Source organism: Zeus faber (assembly GCF_960531495.2).
Source record: "Zeus faber genome assembly, chromosome: 20".
Classification (NCBI taxonomy): domain Eukaryota; kingdom Metazoa; phylum Chordata; class Actinopteri; order Zeiformes; family Zeidae; genus Zeus; species Zeus faber.
Window position 1 is genome coordinate 24,986,028 of NC_137207.1, and position 23,276 is coordinate 25,009,303.

General features: G+C 40.0%; 1 protein-coding gene across 2 annotated transcripts; it reads right to left on the reverse strand.

Annotated features, from left to right (window-relative positions):
- Positions 1-1,516: 1,516 nt before the first annotated feature.
- dpysl4 (dihydropyrimidinase like 4) lies at positions 1,517-11,604 on the reverse strand (the record flags this gene model as incomplete). Of its 2 annotated transcripts, none has more annotated exons than XM_080021828.1 (15): positions 1,517-1,608; positions 1,775-1,940; positions 2,320-2,499; positions 2,782-2,867; positions 2,949-3,033; positions 3,483-3,624; positions 3,884-4,040; positions 4,130-4,250; positions 4,398-4,466; positions 4,773-4,853; positions 4,944-5,005; positions 5,368-5,532; positions 6,389-6,573; positions 6,676-6,764; positions 11,275-11,604. In XM_080021828.1, the coding sequence occupies 15 exons, from the start codon at positions 11,602-11,604 to the stop codon at positions 1,517-1,519; spliced, it is 2,010 nt and encodes a 669-aa protein (XP_079877954.1). The 2 variants fall into 2 exon arrangements, with proteins under 2 accessions (XP_079877954.1, XP_079877955.1); XM_080021829.1 differs by lacking the exon at positions 11,275-11,604 and adding an exon at positions 9,290-9,337.
- Between the last annotated feature and the right edge of the window lie 11,672 nt (positions 11,605-23,276).

Here is a 23,276-nt window from a genome sequence, read left to right on the forward strand (position 1 = left end):
GGACAGAAGGTCCGGGTCCAGGTCCCGGTCCCAGTCCGGGTCCAGGTCTGATGGACCTGCATGCGGTCGGTTCAGGGTGGAAAGGCGTCTCCCTCGCATAGAAAAACAACTGATCCCTACGTGGAGCCCCGGAGAGTTCCGCCGCCATCTTGGTCCCGGTTGTGTTCACCCGGATGGTCCATGGTGGTTCTGGGAGGGCAGACTGCGTTCTTAGGAAGTTCCTACTGGGATGATCTGGGTGAGTCTACTTCGATGCCCCCTCAAGATTAGGGTTCCAGGAGAACATCATGGTACTTTCGGAGTTCTTGGCTTTATGAGAACTTCAGTTTGGACCAGAACTGGGACCCTGTAAAGATCCAGTAGATCAATGGCGGCTGAACTCTGCTCGGGGCTCGGACACTTGACACAGATGCAAACGCCGCCGTCTAAATACAAAATGGCTTCTTAATTCATAAACTATGTAAAAAATACAAAATGATCATGGTATCAAATAAAGTCCTTAGAAACAGCACAGGTTTAGAAATCCCAGTCGTCCACCAGGGGGCGTGGGGGCGTGGCGCGTTGAGCAGCGCGCTAATCTAGCATCTGGATTAGATTTGTTTAGTGATGAGGATGAGATCAGAACTCCAGCGAGGTCACGTCCACGTATTGGTTTAAAAATCTATAAAGTTATTTCATAACGCAACGCGACCAGAAAAGGGCCTGGGAAGGTGCTGCGAGGCGCACACACGCCACCTGCTGCTCGTGTTGAGGTACCGCAGGCGCCACCAAGAGCGCGTTTCCCATAATGTGTTAAATGGTTTATTTATCTGAATGACGGAGGAAGAGTCTGGAGCCCTGATGAGGAGCGTCACATCTGGAAACATCAGCGTGAAGACGGAAAGAAAGAGTGATGAGAGGGGAACGGGTAGTCAACGAGTTCCTTTACGTCGGGGCCTAGTCGGTTTTGTAGAGACTAGTTTGTTGTCGGAGGCGAACGGTTGATCGGAAACAACAGGAGATAAACTGGGAAAAGAGGGAGAAAGGAACGATAGAACCTAAATGACCTGAACCCATGCACCAAAGCTGCTGGGTCAGGACTATTTACTGGAATACAGTTATTGCAAATCCGGATAGTTACTGGAATACAAATAGTTGGAGGGTCAGGACTATTTACTGGGATGCAATTCGCTGGAGGGTCAAGACTATTTACTGGAGCAGAACTATCTTCAGGTCAGGGCTATTTACTGGATAGAACTAGCTTCACCTCCTTTATCGCAGGGTTGTGGTGTGGAATCGGGTGGAGGGGTGACGCTGTACGTGGAGCAGAGCGTGGTTTCGGTGGCGGTGTAGAAGGGTGTAGCAGGGCAGCGGGGGTGTCGTGGTGTGGAAACAGGAAGTGCTAGGGGTGCAGCTCGGTGTAGGTGGAGGCTACGGGCGGAGTATGAGGGGTTTGCTAGGGGTGTAGTTTGGTCGCTGGGTAGTTGCTACAAAGACGTTTCACGATATGTCAGAAGCGACTTTTTTTATCGTCAAGTTAGGATAAGGACGTTATATTGGAGCGGCCACCGGGCGGCGCCACTATCTTCTGGGCAGAGCGACGTGGAATGTGGTCGTCGATCTGAGTTCCTGGAGAGAAGGAAAGGTCTGTTCAATCAATCAATCAATCAATCAATCAATCAATCAATCAATCAATCGCCAACGTCTAGCGAGAAATGATCAAACAAAATTTATGTCGTCCGACTATTTTTTTTTTTTTTTTTGAGATGTCAATAAAAAGTGATGTCATAACTACCTGCCAGCGTGAACCCAGATTGGTGGAGGTTCCGGGGACCGCTCAGCGTCTTGGGGCAGGGAGACCCCCTGCTGGTCGGGGTGGGTGGGACCGACTTGGTCATGCTGGTGACGTCGTGGACCGGACCATCGTAGTTTCCGCGGGGGACGCCGCGCGCCTCGGCCATCTGTGGGGAAACGCCCGGAATCAGTCGGCCAGGCTAACAAGCAGCAAACCGGTTGGTGCCGGTTTCACCGACACGGATCAGCCCTGATCCCAGACTAAATCCCACTTTTCACTTTTCGACTAACAGAAACGGCCTTCCTCAGTCTAGGTTTAAAGGACCTGGTATCCAGAAGGAGGATTAGAGCTAACCAAGGTCTAAGTGAAGCTTTAATGAATGGGCATCGCCAGGTTGACCTGGATTATCTGGACCAGCACCGGGACCCGTCTGGTCCTTCATCACCTGAGTCCAGGACTTTGTAGTTCATCTTAGACAAACCAGTGTCTCTTTTTCGTGGAATGATCTGGTTGTGATTCAGAGGAGACCCCGCCCGCGTGGGCACCTTGCTCCGCGCCCGGATCCTCCTGTAGACGGCGTCGGGAAACGCCTTCCTGGGAACGAAGCGTCCGAAGCCCTCCGTCACGTTGAGGTCTCCGTCCTCCAGGACGATCTTCCCGCCGCAGATCACCACCACGGGAGCGCCGCGGCACTCCAGGCCCTCGAAGATGTTCACCTCCACCGTCTGCAGGCGGAGTGGGCGCAGCGTTAGCGTTTGACTTTTTTATCGGCTTCATGAACTCCTAACAAACAGGATGATTATGGTATGTGATGATTATGGTTTTTTTTGTCTCGCATATTTGTTATGTTTGTCCAACTCTTTTGTTGGTTTGGTTCAGTTGCGATTCGGACTGGGTGCAGTCTGTGTGCCTGGCTGCAGCCACCGAGTCACCAACGACTCCGGACTACCGACTCGTTTTCGAGGTTGGTTCGGGACCGACGACTCGTTCGCCCGTCGGGCTGTTACCAGGCTGTGAGTCTTGGCCGAAATCGTCTGGGTTTCCTTGGGATTCCAAATCACGATGTCAGCATCAGATCCCACCGCGATGCGACCTGGAAACGCAACAAACCAAGAGCGACACATTTATGGATTCGTTATCTGATGGGAAAGAAAGAAAGGTGGAGAGGCCGCACCTTTTCGTGGGTAAATGTTGAAGAGTTTGGCAGCGTTGGTGCTCGTCACCGCGACAAACTCGTTCTCGTCCATCTTCCCTGTGGACTGAGGGAGCGAGAGGGGTTTCTTTTTATTTAGATAATACATGAAAAACAGATACAGTTCATCAGAGGTCATGGGTCACGCCTCTTGCAGGGTCATAGGTCAGGGGTCAGGTCTTGTTTCAGTGTCAGAGGTCAGGTGTCAGGGTCAGAGGTCAGGATTGTCGTTCAGGTCACAGGGGTCAGGTGTCAGGGTCAGAGGTTAGGATTGTCGTTCATGTCTCAGGGTTTAGAGGTCATTTCTCAGGGTTCAGAGGTCAGGTTTCAGGGTCGGAGGTCAGGATCGTGGTTCGGGTCACTTGGTTTAGGGGTCAGGCCTTGTGTCAGAGGTTCGGTTTCAGGGTGGGGGGTCAGGCTCGTCGTTCAGGTCTCAGGGCTTAGGGGTCAGGTCTCAGGGGTCAGAGGTCAGAATCGGGGGTCAGGTCTCAGGGGTCAGAGGTCGGGCTCCCTCACCACGGTGCGGTCCCACACCACGGCCATCCTCTCCTCCACCCCGTTGGTTCCCTCTGGGATGGAGGTGAAGTCGTCCTTGCCGACGGCTTTCTGCGCCGTGGAGAAGGAGGCGTGGGCGCTGGAGGTCACCTGGAGGTCACCGCTGGACACAAGGACACAACGTTGAGTACACAGTTACCATGGCAACCAGACTGTACATTGAGTGTCTGCACTATACAACACTATAAATCATATAATTTCAGCAGTATTTAATGATAATAATTGGACATTAATTATCTAAATAGTAACGATATAAATGTATTCATTTATATACAACATTTATATTTCTGTAAATGATATCATTTACGTAAATTGTAAAATCAATAGAAGTTGTAATTGGTGATCAGGGTGCAGTTCCTCACCAGGCCAGCAGGGCGGTCAGATGCTGGGGCGTGGCCGGGTCGGGGTTCAGGGGGGGGCTCATGACCAGCGCTGCAGCCTCAGCCCAGTCCTTTGACCAGTAGAGGGCGCCGTCCGCCCCCAGACTGGCTGTGATGGGCTCGCCGTACACCACCATGCCTGAGGGAGGAGCACTTTTCAAATAATATGTTGTACAAGTACACAAACAGGAAGTGGATAAACAGGAAGTAGGAAATGGGAAGTGCCACCTTTCTTGCGGGCCTTAGCGATGACATCAGCGGCAGAGCGGCTCATCACCTTGGTAACGTAGAGCGGACAGTTCGCCTGTTTGGCGATGGTGATGGCGCGGTACACGGCCTCCGTCTCCACCTGGTGGACGGGGAGCACAAGGACATGTCAGAGAGCAGTGTGTGTGTGTGTGTGTGTGTGTGTGTGTGTGTGTGTGTGTGTGTGTGTGTGTGTGTGTGTGTGTGTGTGTGTGTGTGTGTGTGTGTGTGTGTGCACGCACGCACGCACCTCCTCAGGGTGGGACAGGGCGTGGCCTTCAGGTCCAGTGATCCCCATCGCCAAGAGCTTCTTCTGCTCCTGGAACCAAATGAAAATGTCTGGAAGGTTTTACAACCTCCCTACACGGCATATACTCTATGTATATACAGTATATGTATATATAGTATATGTAAACACTTATACAGTACAGTACAACATATATATAGTATATATAATATACATGTATATTCAAACATTAACAAATGTTAAAATGCTATAAATGGTCCTGTAAATAAATGTATTTTCTAACGTGTGTCTAAATATCATCTAAATCTGATCTTAAAATTCTTAAATTCACTTCATCCAATCACAGAAGGGTTCTCTCAGGCTCCGCCCCTCTCTTACCTCCTCGATGATGTCACCGTTCTCGGCGTGGACCAGAGCGATGGCGCCCAGATCTCTGAGGATGCTGAAGGCCTCGTACAGCTGGAACACACACACACCCAACATGGCCGACACGTCCATTTCCGACATCCCAAACAACATTTCCCATCATGCACTGCGGCATCTCCTCACCTGAGAGTCGGAGCTCTGGTATTTATCTTTATACGCCATGAAGAGCAGGAAGGAGTTCACACCTGAGGAGAGAGAAACATTAACTAGTACGATAGTACACCTTAACTAGTATTATAGTAAACTTTAACTATTAGTGTGGAAAAGATGTACCAACTAAACAAATGAAAGTAGTATTTACATCGGTTTTCTAGTGTAAGCACGAAATATGTAAATAAAACATAATTGCAAAAATAATTTAATTAGTTTTGAATAATTTCTTTAATAATTCAAAAAACGCGAAGAAATATAATAAAAAATAATATAGAGTAAAGTAAGTAAATAAATAGTTAATCTAATAAAATATGTTTTAAAGGGAGAGGATGTGATCTAAAGTCTAAAAACGCCCCCCTCACCGGCCCCGCCCCCACAGGCTCCGCCCCCTCACCCTTGCCCTTCACCAGGCTCTCCATCTCCTCGTAGAGCCCGTCGTGCCAGCGGCTGATGTCCACATGCAGCGAGTAGTCACAGCACGCCCGGTGGTCCGCCACGTCCCGCCACTGGTCGTACGCCGCCAGCAAACTGGTCCCTGGCTCCGGGAGAACATGGTCGACTGAGGGAGGGAGGGGGAGGGAGGGAGGGGGAGGGAGGATAGTTGTGAATATCCTCAGTGAGAAGAGATTATTGATGTGAAGTGTCGCCCCCTACAGGCAGACAGTGTGTTGCTGTTCCCGCCTTTCTCGACCGACCAACCGAGGGTCCAAGGTTCCTGATTCAGAGGTCTTAGGACTCTCTCCCTGACTGGTGGGAGGTGCTGGACCTCCTTCCCTGACTGGTGGGAGGTTCTGGACCTCCTTCCCTGATTGGTGGGAGGTTCTGGACCTCCTTCCCTGATTGGTGGTTGGTTCTCGACCTCCTTCCCTGGTCCGAGATAAAAGGCCTTTCTCCATGAGTGGTCAATGTTTCTGGACCTTTCTCGCTGATTGCTCAGAGGTTGGGGCTCCCCCTCCCCGGCTGCTCAGCGTAGCAGCTGTTATTCCTTCAGAAGTGCTGTGTCTAAACCCCAATATGGACGAGCTCAACTCCCTTTGGAATTGCATCATTTCGATTGATTTGATTGATTGATTGAATGATTTCATCATTTGATTTGATCGCCTACAATTTCAACACTGAAGAGGGAAAGGTTTCAACATTATTATTTTGAATCTCTCGAAATATGTTGAATTTGCCATCCCTAGTTTATAGTGTAAAGGAAAGAAGACAGGACCATCATCACATCATTAAAGTACAGGATGAATAAGTGATGGTTTGAAAGCTTTGTATTGATCTTGGGGAAAGGAGCTTTACCACATGTATAGTTAATGACAGCTTGTGCCAGTGGAGGGCGGTGTAGAGCAGCAGTTTTGAATGCCTAGCTTCTGGTGTGACAGTGTAAATCTGAAGAAAGTAGAAGAATGAATGAATCCCACTGATCATGGTGGTGCCCCCGGCCAGCGCCGCCTTGGTGCCGTGGTAGAAGTCGTCGGCGGGGCTCATGCCCATCTGCGGCGCCAGGAGGCTGGTGTTGGCGTCCACGCCACCCGGGATCACGATGTGGCCGTAGGCGTCGACCGCCCTCACCCCGGACGGTACGATCAGCTTCTCCCCGATCTGCCTGCAGGGGGCGGAACAGGAATCAATAACTAGTTCATCTGTCAATAACTCTATGAACTAGTTTATTGGTGTTGGCTACTGTTTATTGGTGTTGATATGTTACTTAATGACGCCATCTTCTATGTAAATGTCGGCGTAGAACGACTGGTCATCGTTGACGATCTTCCCTCCTTTTATGAGGAGACGGTCGCCCTGGAAACAGAGACAGGAAGTGACATTAGCTGAGAGTTAATCGGTTTGTAGACAAGTAGGTTAGTAGTTGGTGTAAGGTTGAATAAACCACTGTAGACTAGTAGGTTAGTTAGTAGGTTGAACCAAAGACAGAGCCCCCCCACCCCCCCCGGGTGAAAGTGGGTCAGTCCAAACGACGCTGAGTTTAACTGAGTTGAACACACACACACACACACACACACACACACACTAACTAGGCCATGTCAGTTTGTCGTGTCATCACTGTCCTAAAAACTCAGGGATGAGAGAGCAACAGTTATCCAGCTTTCTCCCTGTCTCTCTCTCTCTCTCTCTCTCTCTCTCTCCACCTATACTCTTACTGACCCGTGTTTTGTCAGTTTTTGTTGTTTTTTGGTTCCTTCGTAGTCAACTTCCTGCTGCTGTGACATGACTTCCAGCAAATAAAGGAACCTTAAAAGTCAAAAAGTCTCTCTCTCCACCGCTCTCTCGCTCCCTCCATCTCTCCATTATCCCTCCCTCCCTCCCTCTCCATCTCTCCATCTGTCTGTAAATGGATGTTACTGGAACAGTGACCGGTGTGTTTTCTGTTCAAACTTTATAAATATTGAAACTGTACAAACACTACAATTCCCTGGCAGTACAAGAACTATCTGTGTTTTATTCCATTATAATATATTATGCTATGCTATATTATATGAATTATATAATATTATATATATATATATATATATATACAATATTATACAGTGGTACCTTGACTTACGACTGTAATTCGTTCTATAAGAACGGTCGTATGTTAAAACACTCGTATGTCGAAGCAATTTTTCCCATATAAATTATGAAATCATGAGGGGTGAAAATAAACAAAATACACAGTAAATATGAAAAAAATATCGATAAGCCACGGACTACATGCATACACGATGTAGGTCGCCCGCTGACTGACTGCTGACTGACTGCTGACTGACTGCTGACTGGCCGCCGACACGCCAACTGCAAATTTCCACGGTCGTATCTTGGAACAGTCGGTCGCAAGTCGATAACATTTTTTGTGACTATCGCTACTGGTATCTTGGATTAGACGTAAGTAGATGCAGTCGTAAGTCCAGGTACCACTGTATAATATTATACTGTATTATATTTTATTATATTATATGATATTATACTATACTATATCATATTATGCTCTATTATATTATATAAATAATATAATATAATATAATATTATATTATATTATATTATATTATACTATATACTTTACTATATTATACTATACTATATTATACTACACTGTACTATACTATATATTACATTATACTATACTACATTCTTTTATAATGTAATATATTATATATTATACATACTATTTTTTACTATACTATATTATATATCATAATATACTATAGTATATTATATTACACTGTACTATACTATATTATACTGTATTATATGATATGATACTATCCCATATTACATTATAGTATACTGTATTATATTATATATTATACAATGCTATATTATACTATACTTTATAATATATCATATTATACTACACTGTACTGTACTACATTATATCATAATATAGTATAGTATAATATAACCACATCACTTCCTGTGCTGCAGTACTACTTCCTGCCAGTGTACTATCCAGTACACGTCTGCAAAACGAAAGGTCAGAATGTTATATATGTTATATACCATATTTATACTGCGTATCATTTTGTGTATTTATACAGTTTATTATTTGATTTATTTATAATGCTTATTAGTCTATGCATTATATAAATTATTATCCAATGTATTTATGATATATATGTCTATTATTTAACCCCTATTATTCCAAATATTTATGAGGTGTTTTATCTCCTATATAAACGGTATTGTTATTATTATTATTCTATTTATTGTTTTTATTATTATGTCACAATTAAATATTTATTTGCGGTATTGTAGGCTAATGTATGAACATATTGTGTATTATTCTCTGTTTACAGGAACCATCAATCAGTGATTTTTTTTTTTTTTTTCCCAAATACTTTTCACTTTTGATTTTTTTTGGTGATTTTTTGTTGAATGACTTCAGGAATAGAAGCTGCTGCTCTGCCAGAAAAACCCCATGAGAGATGAACTGCATGGGCGGAACACACCCAAGGACAAAGCAGCAGAGACAGACAGGTGGAGAGGCAGACAGGTGGAGAGGTAGACAGACAGAAAGAGAGTGAGACCGTGGGAGAGACGGGAAGACAGTCAGTCAGACAGAGACAGACAGAAAGAGGGACAGACAGGCAGAGAGAGACAGAAAGCCTGACAGGTAGAGAGAGACAGAGAGCGAGAGGAGGGGTAGAGAGACAGACAGGCAGACAGACAGACATAGAGGCAGACAGACAGACAGACAGAGACAGTTTAAACCCTGATTTGATGTGACAGTAAAGCTCCATAAAAGCTCCATGATCAGACCGACTCGTCGCTCAGCCTCGGGCCGCCCGGGGCGCTCCCTGGCTTGGATCGCTGTGGCGGTACGTACCGGCGCTCTGCTGCTCTTCTTGGGCTGGAACGACATCGTGCAGCGCGATAATCCACCGTGCACCGGGATGCGAACTGCACTGACAACCGTGCACCGTGCACCGAACAAAGGGACCGGGATGCGAACTTCACCGTGCACCGGGAACCGAACAAAGGAACCGGGATGCGGAGGGATTTAGACGGAAGCGGATCGACTCTTCCTACCGAAGGATGCGACACCGGAAAATGGGTTCAAGCATCAGGAACCACGCCCCTTAGAGGAGTTGAGGAGGAACACACGGAGGAGAGGAGAGGAGAGGAGAGGAGGAGAGGAGAGGAGGAGAGGAGAGGAGAGGAGAGGAGAGGAGAGGAGAGGAGAGGAGAGGAGAGGAGAGGAGAGGAGAGGAGAGGAGAGGAGAGGAGAGGAGAGGAGAGGAGAGGAGAGGAGGAGAGGAGAGGAGAGGAGAGGAGAGGAGAGGAGAGGAGAGGAGAGGAGAGGAGAGGAGAGGAGAGGAGAGGAGAGAGGTGGAACACAGAGGAGAGGAGAGGAGAGAATGAACAGAGGAGAGAGTGAATTCATTCCCCTTTAAAGTTGAATTCACTTCTCCATTTAATGATCTACTGGTAGATAGTAGATCATTGAAGGGTCAGTTCCTTATTGTAAAAAAGATCATTTTATTCGTATCATGATGATTCATAATAATAATAGGTTGAATAATAATAATAATAATAATATATATTTTTTTTACATGTATTAGTTTTATTATTCATAATAATAATAGGTTGAATAATAATAATCCTTATATTATTATTATTATTATTATTATTATTATTATTATTATCATATTATTATTATTTATAATAATAATAGTTTGGATAATAATAATAATAATAGTAATAATAATCATCATCATCATCATCATCATCATTTTATTACTATTTTTATTATTATTACCATTATTATTATCATTATTATTATTATTATTATTAATAATAATAATGATTAACTCTTTTTTTCCGACCAAGGCCTTATTAAAATGTTGATTCCCATCCATTACAACAGTAAAAAAACGTTGGAACCCACATTCAACTATTGTCACTCATACAATTACACATAATACATTGTGTTCCGCCTCTTCCCTTTGAGAGAGCAACTGATGTATGAAAGGTAGAAATGTCTATTTTTCGTAATTTGAAAGACGGCCCCTACTGCGTCCCATTCAGTCCTTCTGTTTTCCTGGTTCTTATGACGTCAGATGCACTCATTCACACCCAGTCAATCAGATCACAGCCTTACCCTAGGGTGCCACGCCCACACCAGGAAGCCACCACCTTTTCAGTTTTCGCTCAAAGGGTCGTGAATATTAATTAGGACTAGACCACGCCCTCTCCGTCTTGGAGATGATTCAGAACCATAACAAAATAGAATATTAGACGTTTACACATTAAAAAGAAGTTCCGACCAAAGTCCAAACTTAACTTCCTTGTACTCCTCCGCTTCCTCTTATGGGCGGGACCCACTCTCTCGACCAATCTAAGCATTTTGTTTCTCTATGGGCAAAACTATAAATCATGAATGGGACCACTTCCTGGTCATAGTCTTCTACTTCCTGTTTCTAGTCACCTACTTCCTGTTTCTAGTCTCCTACTTCCTGTTTCTAGACTCTTACATTGTGTTTCTAGCCACTTTCTTCCTGTTTCTAGTTTCCTACTTCCTATTTCCACCATCTTACTTCCCGTTTCTTGTTCCCGTTGCTGTTTGTCATTCATATTATTACTACACAGGCTCCTATTTACCATTTATACTTGACTTTGGTGTCACGTAACTAGTTAGCATAATGCTACTTCCTGTTAGCTTGGTTATTATGTAAATATTTTAGGACATGTTGTCGCACTATTCTGTCGATTTCTGCCCCTGTAACAGCTGCATTTCCCACCAGGATCAACACGTTCTTATCCCAACGCAGGTTGTCTTAACTCTACTTCCTGAGCGATGTGGCGTCTCACCTCTCTCTTGCCGTGGCTCCCCCTGGTGGCAGAGGGGTAGACCACCGTCTCTCCCCTCCCGGCCGGTGGTCCTCCTCCTCGGGGGGTCTCGCTGGCGGAGGAGAAGGAGGAGGCGTCGCTGCAGGCGTCCCAGCTCCGCCCTCCTGCTGCCCGGCGACGCCCCCCCGGGCTGAACGACTCAAAGTTGAGGGTCTTGTTCTCGAACGCCCCCTCCACGTTGCAGAACATCCCCCCGAACTTTACCCGCGGCTTGGGGGAGTCGGTCCCCAGGCGGGACAGCAGCGAGGAGCAGTCGTCCTCCTCCCTGCAGGAGGCCCTGCGCTCCGCCATGGAGAGAGAGAGAGGGCGAGAGAGAGAGACAGAGAGAGAGAGAGAGAGAGAGACAGAGAGAGAGAGAGAGAGAGAGACAGAGAGAGAGAGACAGAGAGAGGTCTGGTTCCTCCGGGCTTTTCGGTCAGTCTGGAGGAAAGGAGGAAAGAGGAGGGGAAAGAAGGAGAAAGAAGGAGGGGGAAGGGATGAGAGGAGTGGGGGAGGAGGACAAGGGACAGAGATTGAGAAAGATAATGAGCGATAGAGAATTGGAGAAAGATGGAGAGAATGAGCAAGGTAGAGATGGATAAAGATAATTACAGATGAGGGAGAGCTGGTTCCTCGGTGGCTCTGGTTCAGTCTGAGGCGAAGGGAGGATGGGAGGGAGGGATGGAGAGTGATGGAGAGAAGGGGAGGAGGAGGAATGGAGAGCTTGTAGAACTCAGACTGGGCAAATTAAGGACAGAGGGAGGGGGCTTGGATAAAAGAGGACATGAAGGGGAGAGGAGAGCAGGGGAGGAGCTGTCCACCTCACTGTGGTGCTGAAACCTACTGTGTGTGTGTGTGTGTGAGTGTGTGTGAGTGTGTGTGTGAGTGTGTGTGTGTGTGTGTGTGTGTGTGTGTGTGTGTGTGAGTGTGTGTGTGTGTGTGTTATCTACATGTCAGTTCCATCTCCTTCAGCTTCAGCTTGACTGTCTGTGACTAAAAAATAGAGCAAACATTATCAGTGGAATTATGAGAAAATAAAATATAGAATATTTATCAATATATTGGTATAAATATATATAAATACATATTTATAATTACTAATGAGGGACGGCAGCTCAGAAGTAGAGCTGGTCGTCTAGTAATATAAAGGTTGCTGGTTTGATCCCAGGCTCCTCCTGCTAGCATGCTGTAGTGTCCTTGAGCAAGACACTTAACCCCTAATTGCTCCTGATGGCTGCGTCCGTCGGTGTTTGAATAATTGTAAGTCGCTTTGGATGAAAGCGTCTGATCAATGTAATGTAGATAGATAGATACTGTAGATCGGTTGATAGATACTATAGATAGATGGATACTGTAGAAATATAGATAGATGGATACTATAGATAGATAGATTCAAGAGGTTTATTCGTCACATACATACTTTCATACATATTTGCAGTGAAATGTCTTTGCAATGCACCCGGTGATTACCCACAATATGATCTAGACTGAATACAATAGCTTCCTAAAAAATTCTGCTTGACCAACTAACTGATTCCAAAAACATAATGCAGTAAGTCGAATACTATGAAATAAGAACTCAAAGGTAATGCAGAGTGGGGGTACAAAATAGAAATAAAGTTAATAGACTTATATATATGGGACAGGCTATGTGCATTGAAGTGCATGTGAATAAGTTGTATACAGTACAGTATCCAACAGTACGACACAGCCATACAGTGACGCCGAACAGAACAGCAATACAGCGCAGTATGCAGTAACCCAGAACAGTGATACAGTATGCAGTACAGTATGCAGTAACCCAGAACAGTGATACAGTATGCAGTACAGTATGCAGTAACCCAGAACAGTGATACAGTATGCAGTACAGTATGCAGTAACCCAGAACAGTGATACAGTATGCAGTACAGTATGCAGTAACCCAGAACAGTGATACAGTATGCAGTACAGTATGCAGTAACCCAGAACAGTGATACAGTATGCTGTACAGTCTGCTACACACAGTACAGTAAGGTAGTGGGGTCTGTGTGAGTGACTCAGTACTTTTTGTGAGGACCCCTGGTGAGGTCAGCGTTGACAGTTCTTATGTCTTGATGTAGAAACTCCGTCTCAGTCTCTGTTCTCGCTGTGTGGCTGTGGAGGCTCTTGCTCGACAGCAGCAGCTGGAACAGTGGGTTGTGGTGGTGGTGAGGATCCTTCATGATGCTGCAGCTCTGCTACTACACCTCCTGGTGTATAAGTCCTGCAGGGAGGGGAGGGTGGTGGCAGTGGTAGGTTGGGCTGAAGGCAGCACCCTCTGCGGGGCCAGTATGCTTCGTTCAGTACAGTTCCCAAAGCAGGCCGTGGTGTTGCCTGTCAGGATGCTCTCCACTGCTCCACAGTAGAACGACTTGAGGGTCCTCACCGAGACCTGAATTTCCTCAACCCCCTGAGGTGGTAAAGAGGCTGCGTGGCCCCTCTCACCAGTGTCTGGGTGTGTAGTCCATGTTGAGTCCTCTGTGACGTGAACTCCCAGGTACTTGAAGCTGCTCACCCTGTCCACAGAAGTACCATTAATCACCAACCACCATATTTTGATGTTTTTCAACGTAGTATGTTGCTTTTGGGATATTATTCGGCATTATATATTTTAACGTTTTTCAACATGTAGTCTGTTGTTGTCGGGATATTTTTCAGCATTATATATTTTTGATGATTTTCGACAGAGTATTTTATGTTGTTTTTGGGATATTTTTCGGCATTGTATATTTTGACGTTTTCGACATAGTATAGTATGTCGTTTTTGAGATATTTTTGGGCGTTGTAGAATTTGACATTTTCGACATAGTATAGTATGTCGTTTTTGTGACATTTTTAGGCGTTGTATATTTTGACGTTTTCGACATAGTATAGTATGTCATTTTTGGGATTTTTTTCGGCGTTATATATTTGAACGTTTTTCGACATGTAGTATGTCGTTTTTGGGATATTTTCCGGCGTTGTATAATTTGATGTTTTTCGACATAGTATAGTATGTCGTTTTTGTGAAATTTTTAGGCGTTGTAAAATTTGACATTTTCGACATAGTATAGTATGTCATTTTTGGGATTTTTTTTCGGCGTTGTATAATTTGACGTTTTCGACATAGTATAGTATGTCGTTTTTGTGAAATTTTTAGGCGTTGTAAAATTTAACATTTTCGACATAGTATAGTATGTCGTTTTTGGGATTTTTTTCGGCGTTATATATTTGAACGTTTTTCGACATGTAGTATGTCGTTTTTGGGATATTTTCCGGCGTTGTATAATTTGATGTTTTTCGACATAGTATAGTATGTCGTTTTTGTGAAATTTTTAGGCGTTGTAAAATTTGACGTTTTCGACATAGTATAGTATGTCATTTTTGGGATATTTTCTGGCGTTGTATAATTTGACGTTTTCAACATAGTATAGTATGTCATTTTTGGGATTTTTTTTCGGCGTTGTATAATTTGACGTTTTCGACATAGTATAGTATGTTGTTTTGGGGATATTTTTCGGCGTTGTAAAATTTGACATTTTCGACATAGTATAGTATGTCGTATTTGTGAAATTTTTAGGCGTTGTATATTTTGACGTTTTTCGACATAGTATAGTATGTCGTTTTTGGGATTTTTTTCGGCGTTGTATATTTTAACGTTTTTCGACATGAAGTATGTCGTTTTTGGGATATTTTCTGGCGTTGTATAATTTGATGTTTTCGACATAGTATAGTATGTCGTTTTTGTGAAATTTTTAGGCGTTGTGTATTTTGACGTTTTTCGACATAGTATAGTTTGTCATTTTTGGGATTGTTTTAGGCGTTGTAAAATTTGACATTTTCGCATAGTATGTCGTTTTTGGGATTTTTTTCGGCGTTGTATAATTTGACATTTTCGACATAGTATAGTATGTCGTATTTGTGAAATTTTTAGGCGTTGTATATTTTGACGTTTTTCGACATAGTATAGTATGTCGTTTTTGGGATTTTTTTCGGCGTTGTATATTTTAACGTTTTTCGACATGAAGTATGTCGTTTTTGGGATATTTTCTGGCGTTGTATAATTTGACGTTTTCGACATAGTATAGTATGTTGTTTTGGGGATATTTTTCGGCGTTGTAAAATTTGACATTTTCGACATAGTATAGTATGTCGTATTTGTGAAATTTTTAGGCGTTGTATATTTTGACGTTTTTCGACATAGTATAGTATGTCGTTTTTGGGATTTTTTTCGGCGTTGTATATTTTAACGTTTTTCGACATGAAGTATGTCGTTTTTGGGATATTTTCTGGCGTTGTATAATTTGATGTTTTCGACATAGTATAGTATGTCGTTTTTGTGAAATTTTTAGGCGTTGTGTATTTTGACGTTTTTCGACATAGTATAGTTTGTCATTTTTGGGATTGTTTTAGGCGTTGTAAAATTTGACATTTTCGCATAGTATGTCGTTTTTGGGATTTTTTTCGGCGTTGTATAATTTGACGTTTTCGACATAGTATAGTATGTCGTTTTTGTGACATTTTTAGGCGTTGTATATTTTGACGTTTTCGACATAGTATATATAGTATGTCGTTTTTGGGATTTTTTTCGGCGTTATATATTTGAACGTTTTTCGACATGTAGTATGTCGTTTTTGGGATATTTTCCGGCGTTGTATAATTTGATGTTTTTCGACATAGTATAGTATATCGTTTTTGTGAAATTTTTAGGCGTTGTATATTTTGACGTTTTTAGACATAGTATATATAGTATGTCGTTTTTGGGATTTTTTTCGGCGTTGTATAATTTGACATTTTCGACATAGTATAGTATATCGTTTTTGTGAAATTTTTAGGCGTTGTATATTTTGACGTTTTTAGACATAGTATATATAGTATGTCGTTTTTGGGATTTTTTTCGGCGTTGTATATTTTAACGTTTTTCGACATGAAGTATGTCGTTTTTGGGATATTTTCTGGCGTTTTATAATTTGATGTTTTCGACATAGTATAGTATGTCGTTTTTGTGAAATTTTTAGGCGTTGTGTATTTTGACGTTTTTCGACATAGTCTAGTCAGTCATTTTTGGGATTTTTTTAGGCGTTGTAAAATTTGACATTTTCGCATAGTATGTCGTTTTTGGGATTTTTTTCGGCGTTGTATAATTTGACGTTTTCCACATAGTATGTCGTTTTTGGGATTTTTTTCGGCGTTGTATAATTTGACGTTTTCGACATAGTATAGTATGTTGTTTTGGGGATTTTTTCGGCGTTCTAAAATTTGACATTTTCGACATAGTATAGTATGTCGTTTTTGTGATATTTTTAGGCGTTGTAAAATTTGACATTTTCGACATAGTATGTAGTTTTTGTGAAATTTTTAGGCGTTGTATAATTTGACGTTTTCGACATAGTATAGTATGTCGTTTTGGGGATTTTTTCGGCATTGTAAAATTTGACATTTTCGACATAGTATAGTATGTCGTTTTTGTGAAATTTTTAGGCGTTGTGTATTTTGACGTTTTTCGGCATAGTATAGTCTGTCATTTTTGGGATTTTTTTAGGCGTTGTAAAATTAGACATTTTCGCATAGTATAGTATGTCATTTTTGGGATTTTTTTCGGCGTTGTATAATTTGACGTTTTCGACATAGTATAGTATGTCATTTTTGGGATTTTTTTCGGCGTTATATATTTGAACGTTTTTCGACATGTAGTATGTCGTTTTTGGGATATTTTCCGGCGTTGTATAATTTGATGTTTTTCGACATAGTATAGTATGTCGTTTTTGTGAAATTTTTAGGCATTGTAAAATTTGACATTTTCGACATAGTATAGTATGTCATTTTTGGGATTTTTTTTCGGCGTTGTATAATTTGACGTTTTCGACATAGTATAGTATGTCGTTTTTGTGAAATTTTTAGGCGTTGTAAAATTTAACATTTTCGACATAGTATAGTATGTCGTTTTTGGGATTTTTTTCGGCGTTATATATTTGAACGTTTTTCGACATGTAGTATGTCGTTTTTGGGATATTTTCCGGCGTTGTATAATTTGATGTTTTTCGACATAGTATAGTATGTCGTTTTTGTGAAATTTTTAGGCGTTGTAAAATTTGACGTTTTCGACATAGTATAGTATGTCATTTTTGGGATATTTTCTGGCGTTGTATAATTTGACGTTTTCGACATAGTATAGTATGTCGTTTTTGGGATTTTTTTCGGCGTTGTATATTTTAACGTTTTTCGACATGAAGTATGTCGTTTTTGGGATATTTTCTGGCGTTGTATAATTTGATGTTTTCGACATAGTATAGTATGTCGTTTTTGTGAAATTTTTAGGCGTTGTGTATTTTGACGTTTTTCGACATAGTATAGTTTGTCATTTTTGGGATTGTTTTAGGCGTTGTAAAATTTGACATTTTCGCATAGTATGTCGTTTTTGGGATTTTTTTCGGCGTTGTATAATTTGACGTTTTCGACATAGTATAGTATGTCGTTTTTGGGATATTTTCTGGCGTTGTATAATTTGATGTTTTCGACATAGTATAGTATGTCGTTTTTGTGAAATTTTTAGGCGTTGTGTATTTTGACGTTTTTCGACATAGTATAGTCAGTCATTTTTGGGATTTTTTTAGGCGTTGTAAAATTTGACATTTTCGCATAGTATGTCGTTTTTGGGATTTTTTTCGGCGTTGTATAATTTGACGTTTTCCACATAGTATGTCGTTTTTGGGATTTTTTTCGGCGTTGTATAATTTGACGTTTTCGACATAGTATAGTATGTTGTTTTGGGGATTTTTTCGGCGTTGTAAAATTTGACATTTTCGACATAGTATAGTATGTCGTTTTTGTGATATTTTTAGGCGTTGTAAAATTTGACATTTTCGACATAGTATAGTATGTAGTTTTTGTGAAATTTTTAGGCGTTGTATAATTTGACGTTTTCGACATAGTATAGTATGTCGTTTTGGGGATTTTTTCGGCATTGTAAAATTTGACATTTTCGACATAGTATAGTATGTCGTTTTTGTGAAATTTTTAGGCGTTGTGTATTTTGACGTTTTTCGGCATAGTATAGTCTGTCATTTTTGGGATTTTTTTAGGCGTTGTAAAATTAGACATTTTCGCATAGTATAGTATGTCATTTTTGGGATTTTTTTCGGCGTTGTATAATTTGACGTTTTCGACATAGTATAGTATGTCGTTTTTGGGATTTTTTTCGGCGTTGTATAATTTGACGTTTTCCACATAGTATGTCGTTTTTGGGATTTTTTTCGGCGTTGTATAATTTGACGTTTTCGACATAGTATAGTATGTTGTTTTGGGGATATTTTTCGGCGTAGTAAAATTTGACATTTTCGACATAGTATAGTATGTCGTTTTTGTGATATTTTTAGGCGTTGTAAAATTTGACATTTTCGACATAGTATAGTATGTCGTTTTTGTGATATTTTTAGGCGTTGTGTATTTTGACGTTTTTCGACATAGTATAGTATGTCGTTTTTGGGATTTTTTTAGGCGTTGTAAAATTTTACATTTTCGCATAGTATGTCATTTTTGGGATTTTTTTCGGCATTGTATAATTTGACGTTTTCCACATAGTATAGTATGTTGTTTTGGGGATTTTTTTCGGTGTTGTAAAATTTGACATTTTCGACATAGTATAATATGTCATTTTTGGGATTTTTTTCGGCGTTGTATAATTTGACGTTTTCGACATAGTATAGTATGTCATTTTTGGGATTTTTTTCGGCGTTGTAAAATTTTACATTTTCGACATAGTATAGTTTGTCGTTTTTGTGAAATTTTTAGGCGTTGTATATTTTGACGTTTTTCGACATAGTATAGTATGTCGTTTTTGGGATATTTTCCGGCGTTGTAAAATTTTACATTTTCGACATAGTATAGTATGTCATTTTTGGGATTTTTTCCGGCGTTGTATATTTTAACGTTTTTCGACATGTAGTATGTCGTTTTTGTGATATTTTTAGGCGTTGTAAAATTTGTTTTCGACATAGTATAGTCTGTCGTTTTTGGGATATTTTTAGGCGTTGTATATTTTAATGTTTTTCGACATGGACTATGTTGTGTCTGGCATATTTTTCAGCATTGTATATTTGGACATTTTGCGAAATAGTATAGTATGTTGTTTTTGTGAATATTTTTCGGCGTTGTATATTTTGAGGTTTCGACAGAGTATAGTATGTCGTTTTTGGGATATTTTTGGGCGTTGTATAATTTGACATTTTCGACAGAGTATATAGTACGTCGTTTTTGGGATATTTTTGGGTGTTGAAAAATTTGACATTTTCGACATAGTATAGTATGTCGTTAGTGGGATTTTTTTCGGCGTTGTATAATTTGACGTTTTCGACATAGTATAGTATGTTGTTTTGGGGATTTTTTCGGCGTTGTAAAATTTGACATTTTCAACATAGTATAGTATGTCGTTTTTGTGATATTTTTCGGCGTTGTAAAATTTGACATTTTCGACATAGTATAGTATGTAGTTTTTGTGAAATTTTAAGGCGTTGTATAATTTGACGTTTTCGACATAGTATAGTATGTCGTTTTGGGGATTTTTTCGGCATTGTAAAATTTGACATTTTCGACATAGTATAGTATGTCGTTTTTGTGAAATTTTTAGGCGTTGTGTATTTTGACGTTTTTCGGCATAGTATAGTCTGTCATTTTTGGGATTTTTTTAGGCGTTGTAAAATTAGACATTTTCGCATAGTATAGTATGTCATTTTTGGGATTTTTTTCGGCGTTGTATAATTTGACGTTTTCGACATAGTATAGTATGTCGTTTTTGGGATTTTTTTCGGCGTTGTATAATTTGACGTTTTCCACATAGTATGTCGTTTTTGGGATTTTTTTCGGCGTTGTATAATTTGACGTTTTCGACATAGTATAGTATGTTGTTTTGGGGATATTTTTCGGCGTAGTAAAATTTGACATTTTCGACATAGTATAGTATGTCGTTTTTGTGATATTTTTAGGCGTTGTAAAATTTGACATTTTCGACATAGTATAGTATGTCGTTTTTGTGATATTTTTAGGCGTTGTGTATTTTGACGTTTTTCGACATAGTATAGTATGTGGTTTTTGGGATTTTTTTAGGCGTTGTAAAATTTGACATTTTCGACATAGTATAGTATGTCGTTTTTGTGATATTTTTAGGCGTTGTGTATTTTGACGTTTTTCGACATAGTATAGTATGTCATTTTTGGGATTTTTTTCGGCATTGTATAATTTGACGTTTTCCACATAGTATAGTATGTTGTTTTGGGGATTTTTTTCGGTGTTGTAAAATTTGACATTTTCGACATAGTATAGTATGTCGTTTTTGTGAAATTTTTAGGCGTTGTATATTTAGACGTTTTTCGACATAGTATAGTATGTCGTTTTTGGGATATTTTCCGGCGTTGTAAAATTTTACATTTTCGACATGTAGTATGTCGTTTTTGTGATATTTTTAGGCGTTGTAAAATTTGTTTTCGACATAGTATAGTCTGTCGTTTTTGGGATATTTTTAGGCGTTGTATATTTTAATGTTTTTCGACATGGACTATGTTGTGTCTGGCATATTTTTCAGCATTGTATATTTGGACATTTTGCGACATAGTATAGTATGTTGTTTTTGTGAATATTTTTCGGCGTTGTATATTTTGAGGTTTCGACAGAGTATAGTATGTCGTTTTTGGGATATTTTTGGGCGTTGTAAAATTTGACATTTTCGACAGAGTATATAGTACGTCGTTTTTGGGATATTTTTGGGTGTTGAAAAATTTAACATTTTCGACATAGTATAGTATGTCGTTTTTGGGATTTTTTTCGGCGTTATATATTTGAACGTTTTTCGACATGTAGTATGTCGTTTTTGGGATATTTTCCGGCGTTGTATAATTTGATGTTTTTCGACATAGTATAGTATGTCGTTTTTGTGAAATTTTTAGGCGTTGTAAAATTTGACGTTTTCGACATAGTATAGTATGTCATTTTTGGGATATTTTCTGGCGTTGTATAATTTGACGTTTTCGACATAGTATAGTATGTCGTTTTTGGGATTTTTTTCGGCGTTGTATATTTTAACGTTTTTCGACATGAAGTATGTCGTTTTTGGGATATTTTCTGGCGTTGTATAATTTGATGTTTTCGACATAGTATAGTATGTCGTTTTTGTGAAATTTTTAGGCGTTGTGTATTTTGACGTTTTTCGACATAGTATAGTTTGTCATTTTTGGGATTGTTTTAGGCGTTGTAAAATTTGACATTTTCGCATAGTATGTCGTTTTTGGGATTTTTTTCGGCGTTGTATAATTTGACGTTTTCGACATAGTATAGTATGTCGTTTTTGGGATATTTTCTGGCGTTGTATAATTTGATGTTTTCGACATAGTATAGTATGTCGTTTTTGTGAAATTTTTAGGCGTTGTGTATTTTGACGTTTTTCGACATAGTATAGTCAGTCATTTTTGGGATTTTTTTAGGCGTTGTAAAATTTGACATTTTCGCATAGTATGTCGTTTTTGGGATTTTTTTCGGCGTTGTATAATTTGACGTTTTCCACATAGTATGTCGTTTTTGGGATTTTTTTCGGCGTTGTATAATTTGACGTTTTCGACATAGTATAGTATGTTGTTTTGGGGATTTTTTCGGCGTTGTAAAATTTGACATTTTCGACATAGTATAGTATGTCGTTTTTGTGATATTTTTAGGCGTTGTAAAATTTGACATTTTCGACATAGTATAGTATGTAGTTTTTGTGAAATTTTTAGGCGTTGTATAATTTGACGTTTTCGACATAGTATAGTATGTCGTTTTGGGGATTTTTTCGGCATTGTAAAATTTGACATTTTCGACATAGTATAGTATGTCGTTTATGTGAAATTTTTAGGCGTTGTGTATTTTGACGTTTTTCGGCATAGTATAGTCTGTCATTTTTGGGATTTTTTTAGGCGTTGTAAAATTAGACATTTTCGCATAGTATAGTATGTCATTTTTGGGATTTTTTTCGGCGTTGTATAATTTGACGTTTTCGACATAGTATAGTATGTCGTTTTTGGGATTTTTTTCGGCGTTGTATAATTTGACGTTTTCCACATAGTATGTCGTTTTTGGGATTTTTTTCGGCGTTGTATAATTTGACGTTTTCGACATAGTATAGTATGTTGTTTTGGGGATATTTTTCGGCGTAGTAAAATTTGACATTTTCGACATAGTATAGTATGTCGTTTTTGTGATATTTTTAGGCGTTGTAAAATTTGACATTTTCGACATAGTATAGTATGTCGTTTTTGTGATATTTTTAGGCGTTGTGTATTTTGACGTTTTTCGACATAGTATAGTATGTCGTTTTTGGGATTTTTTTAGGCGTTGTATAATTTTACATTTTCGCATAGTATGTCATTTTTGGGATTTTTTTCGGCATTGTATAATTTGACGTTTTCCACATAGTATAGTATGTTGTTTTGGGGATTTTTTTCGGTGTTGTAAAATTTGACATTTTCGACATAGTATAATATGTCATTTTTGGGATTTTTTTCGGCGTTGTATAATTTGACGTTTTCGACATAGTATAGTATGTCATTTTTGGGATTTTTTTCGGCGTTGTAAAATTTTACATTTTCGACATAGTATAGTTTGTCGTTTTTGTGAAATTTTTAGGCGTTGTATATTTTGACGTTTTTCGACATAGTATAGTATGTCGTTTTTGGGATATTTTCCGGCGTTGTAAAATTTTACATTTTCGACATAGTATAGTATGTCATTTTTGGGATTTTTTCCGGCGTTGTATATTTTAACGTTTTTCGACATGTAGTATGTCGTTTTTGTGATATTTTTAGGCGTTGTAAAATTTGTTTTCGACATAGTATAGTCTGTCGTTTTTGGGATATTTTTAGGCGTTGTATATTTTAATGTTTTTCGACATGGACTATGTTGTGTCTGGCATATTTTTCAGCATTGTATATTTGGACATTTTGCGAAATAGTATAGTATGTTGT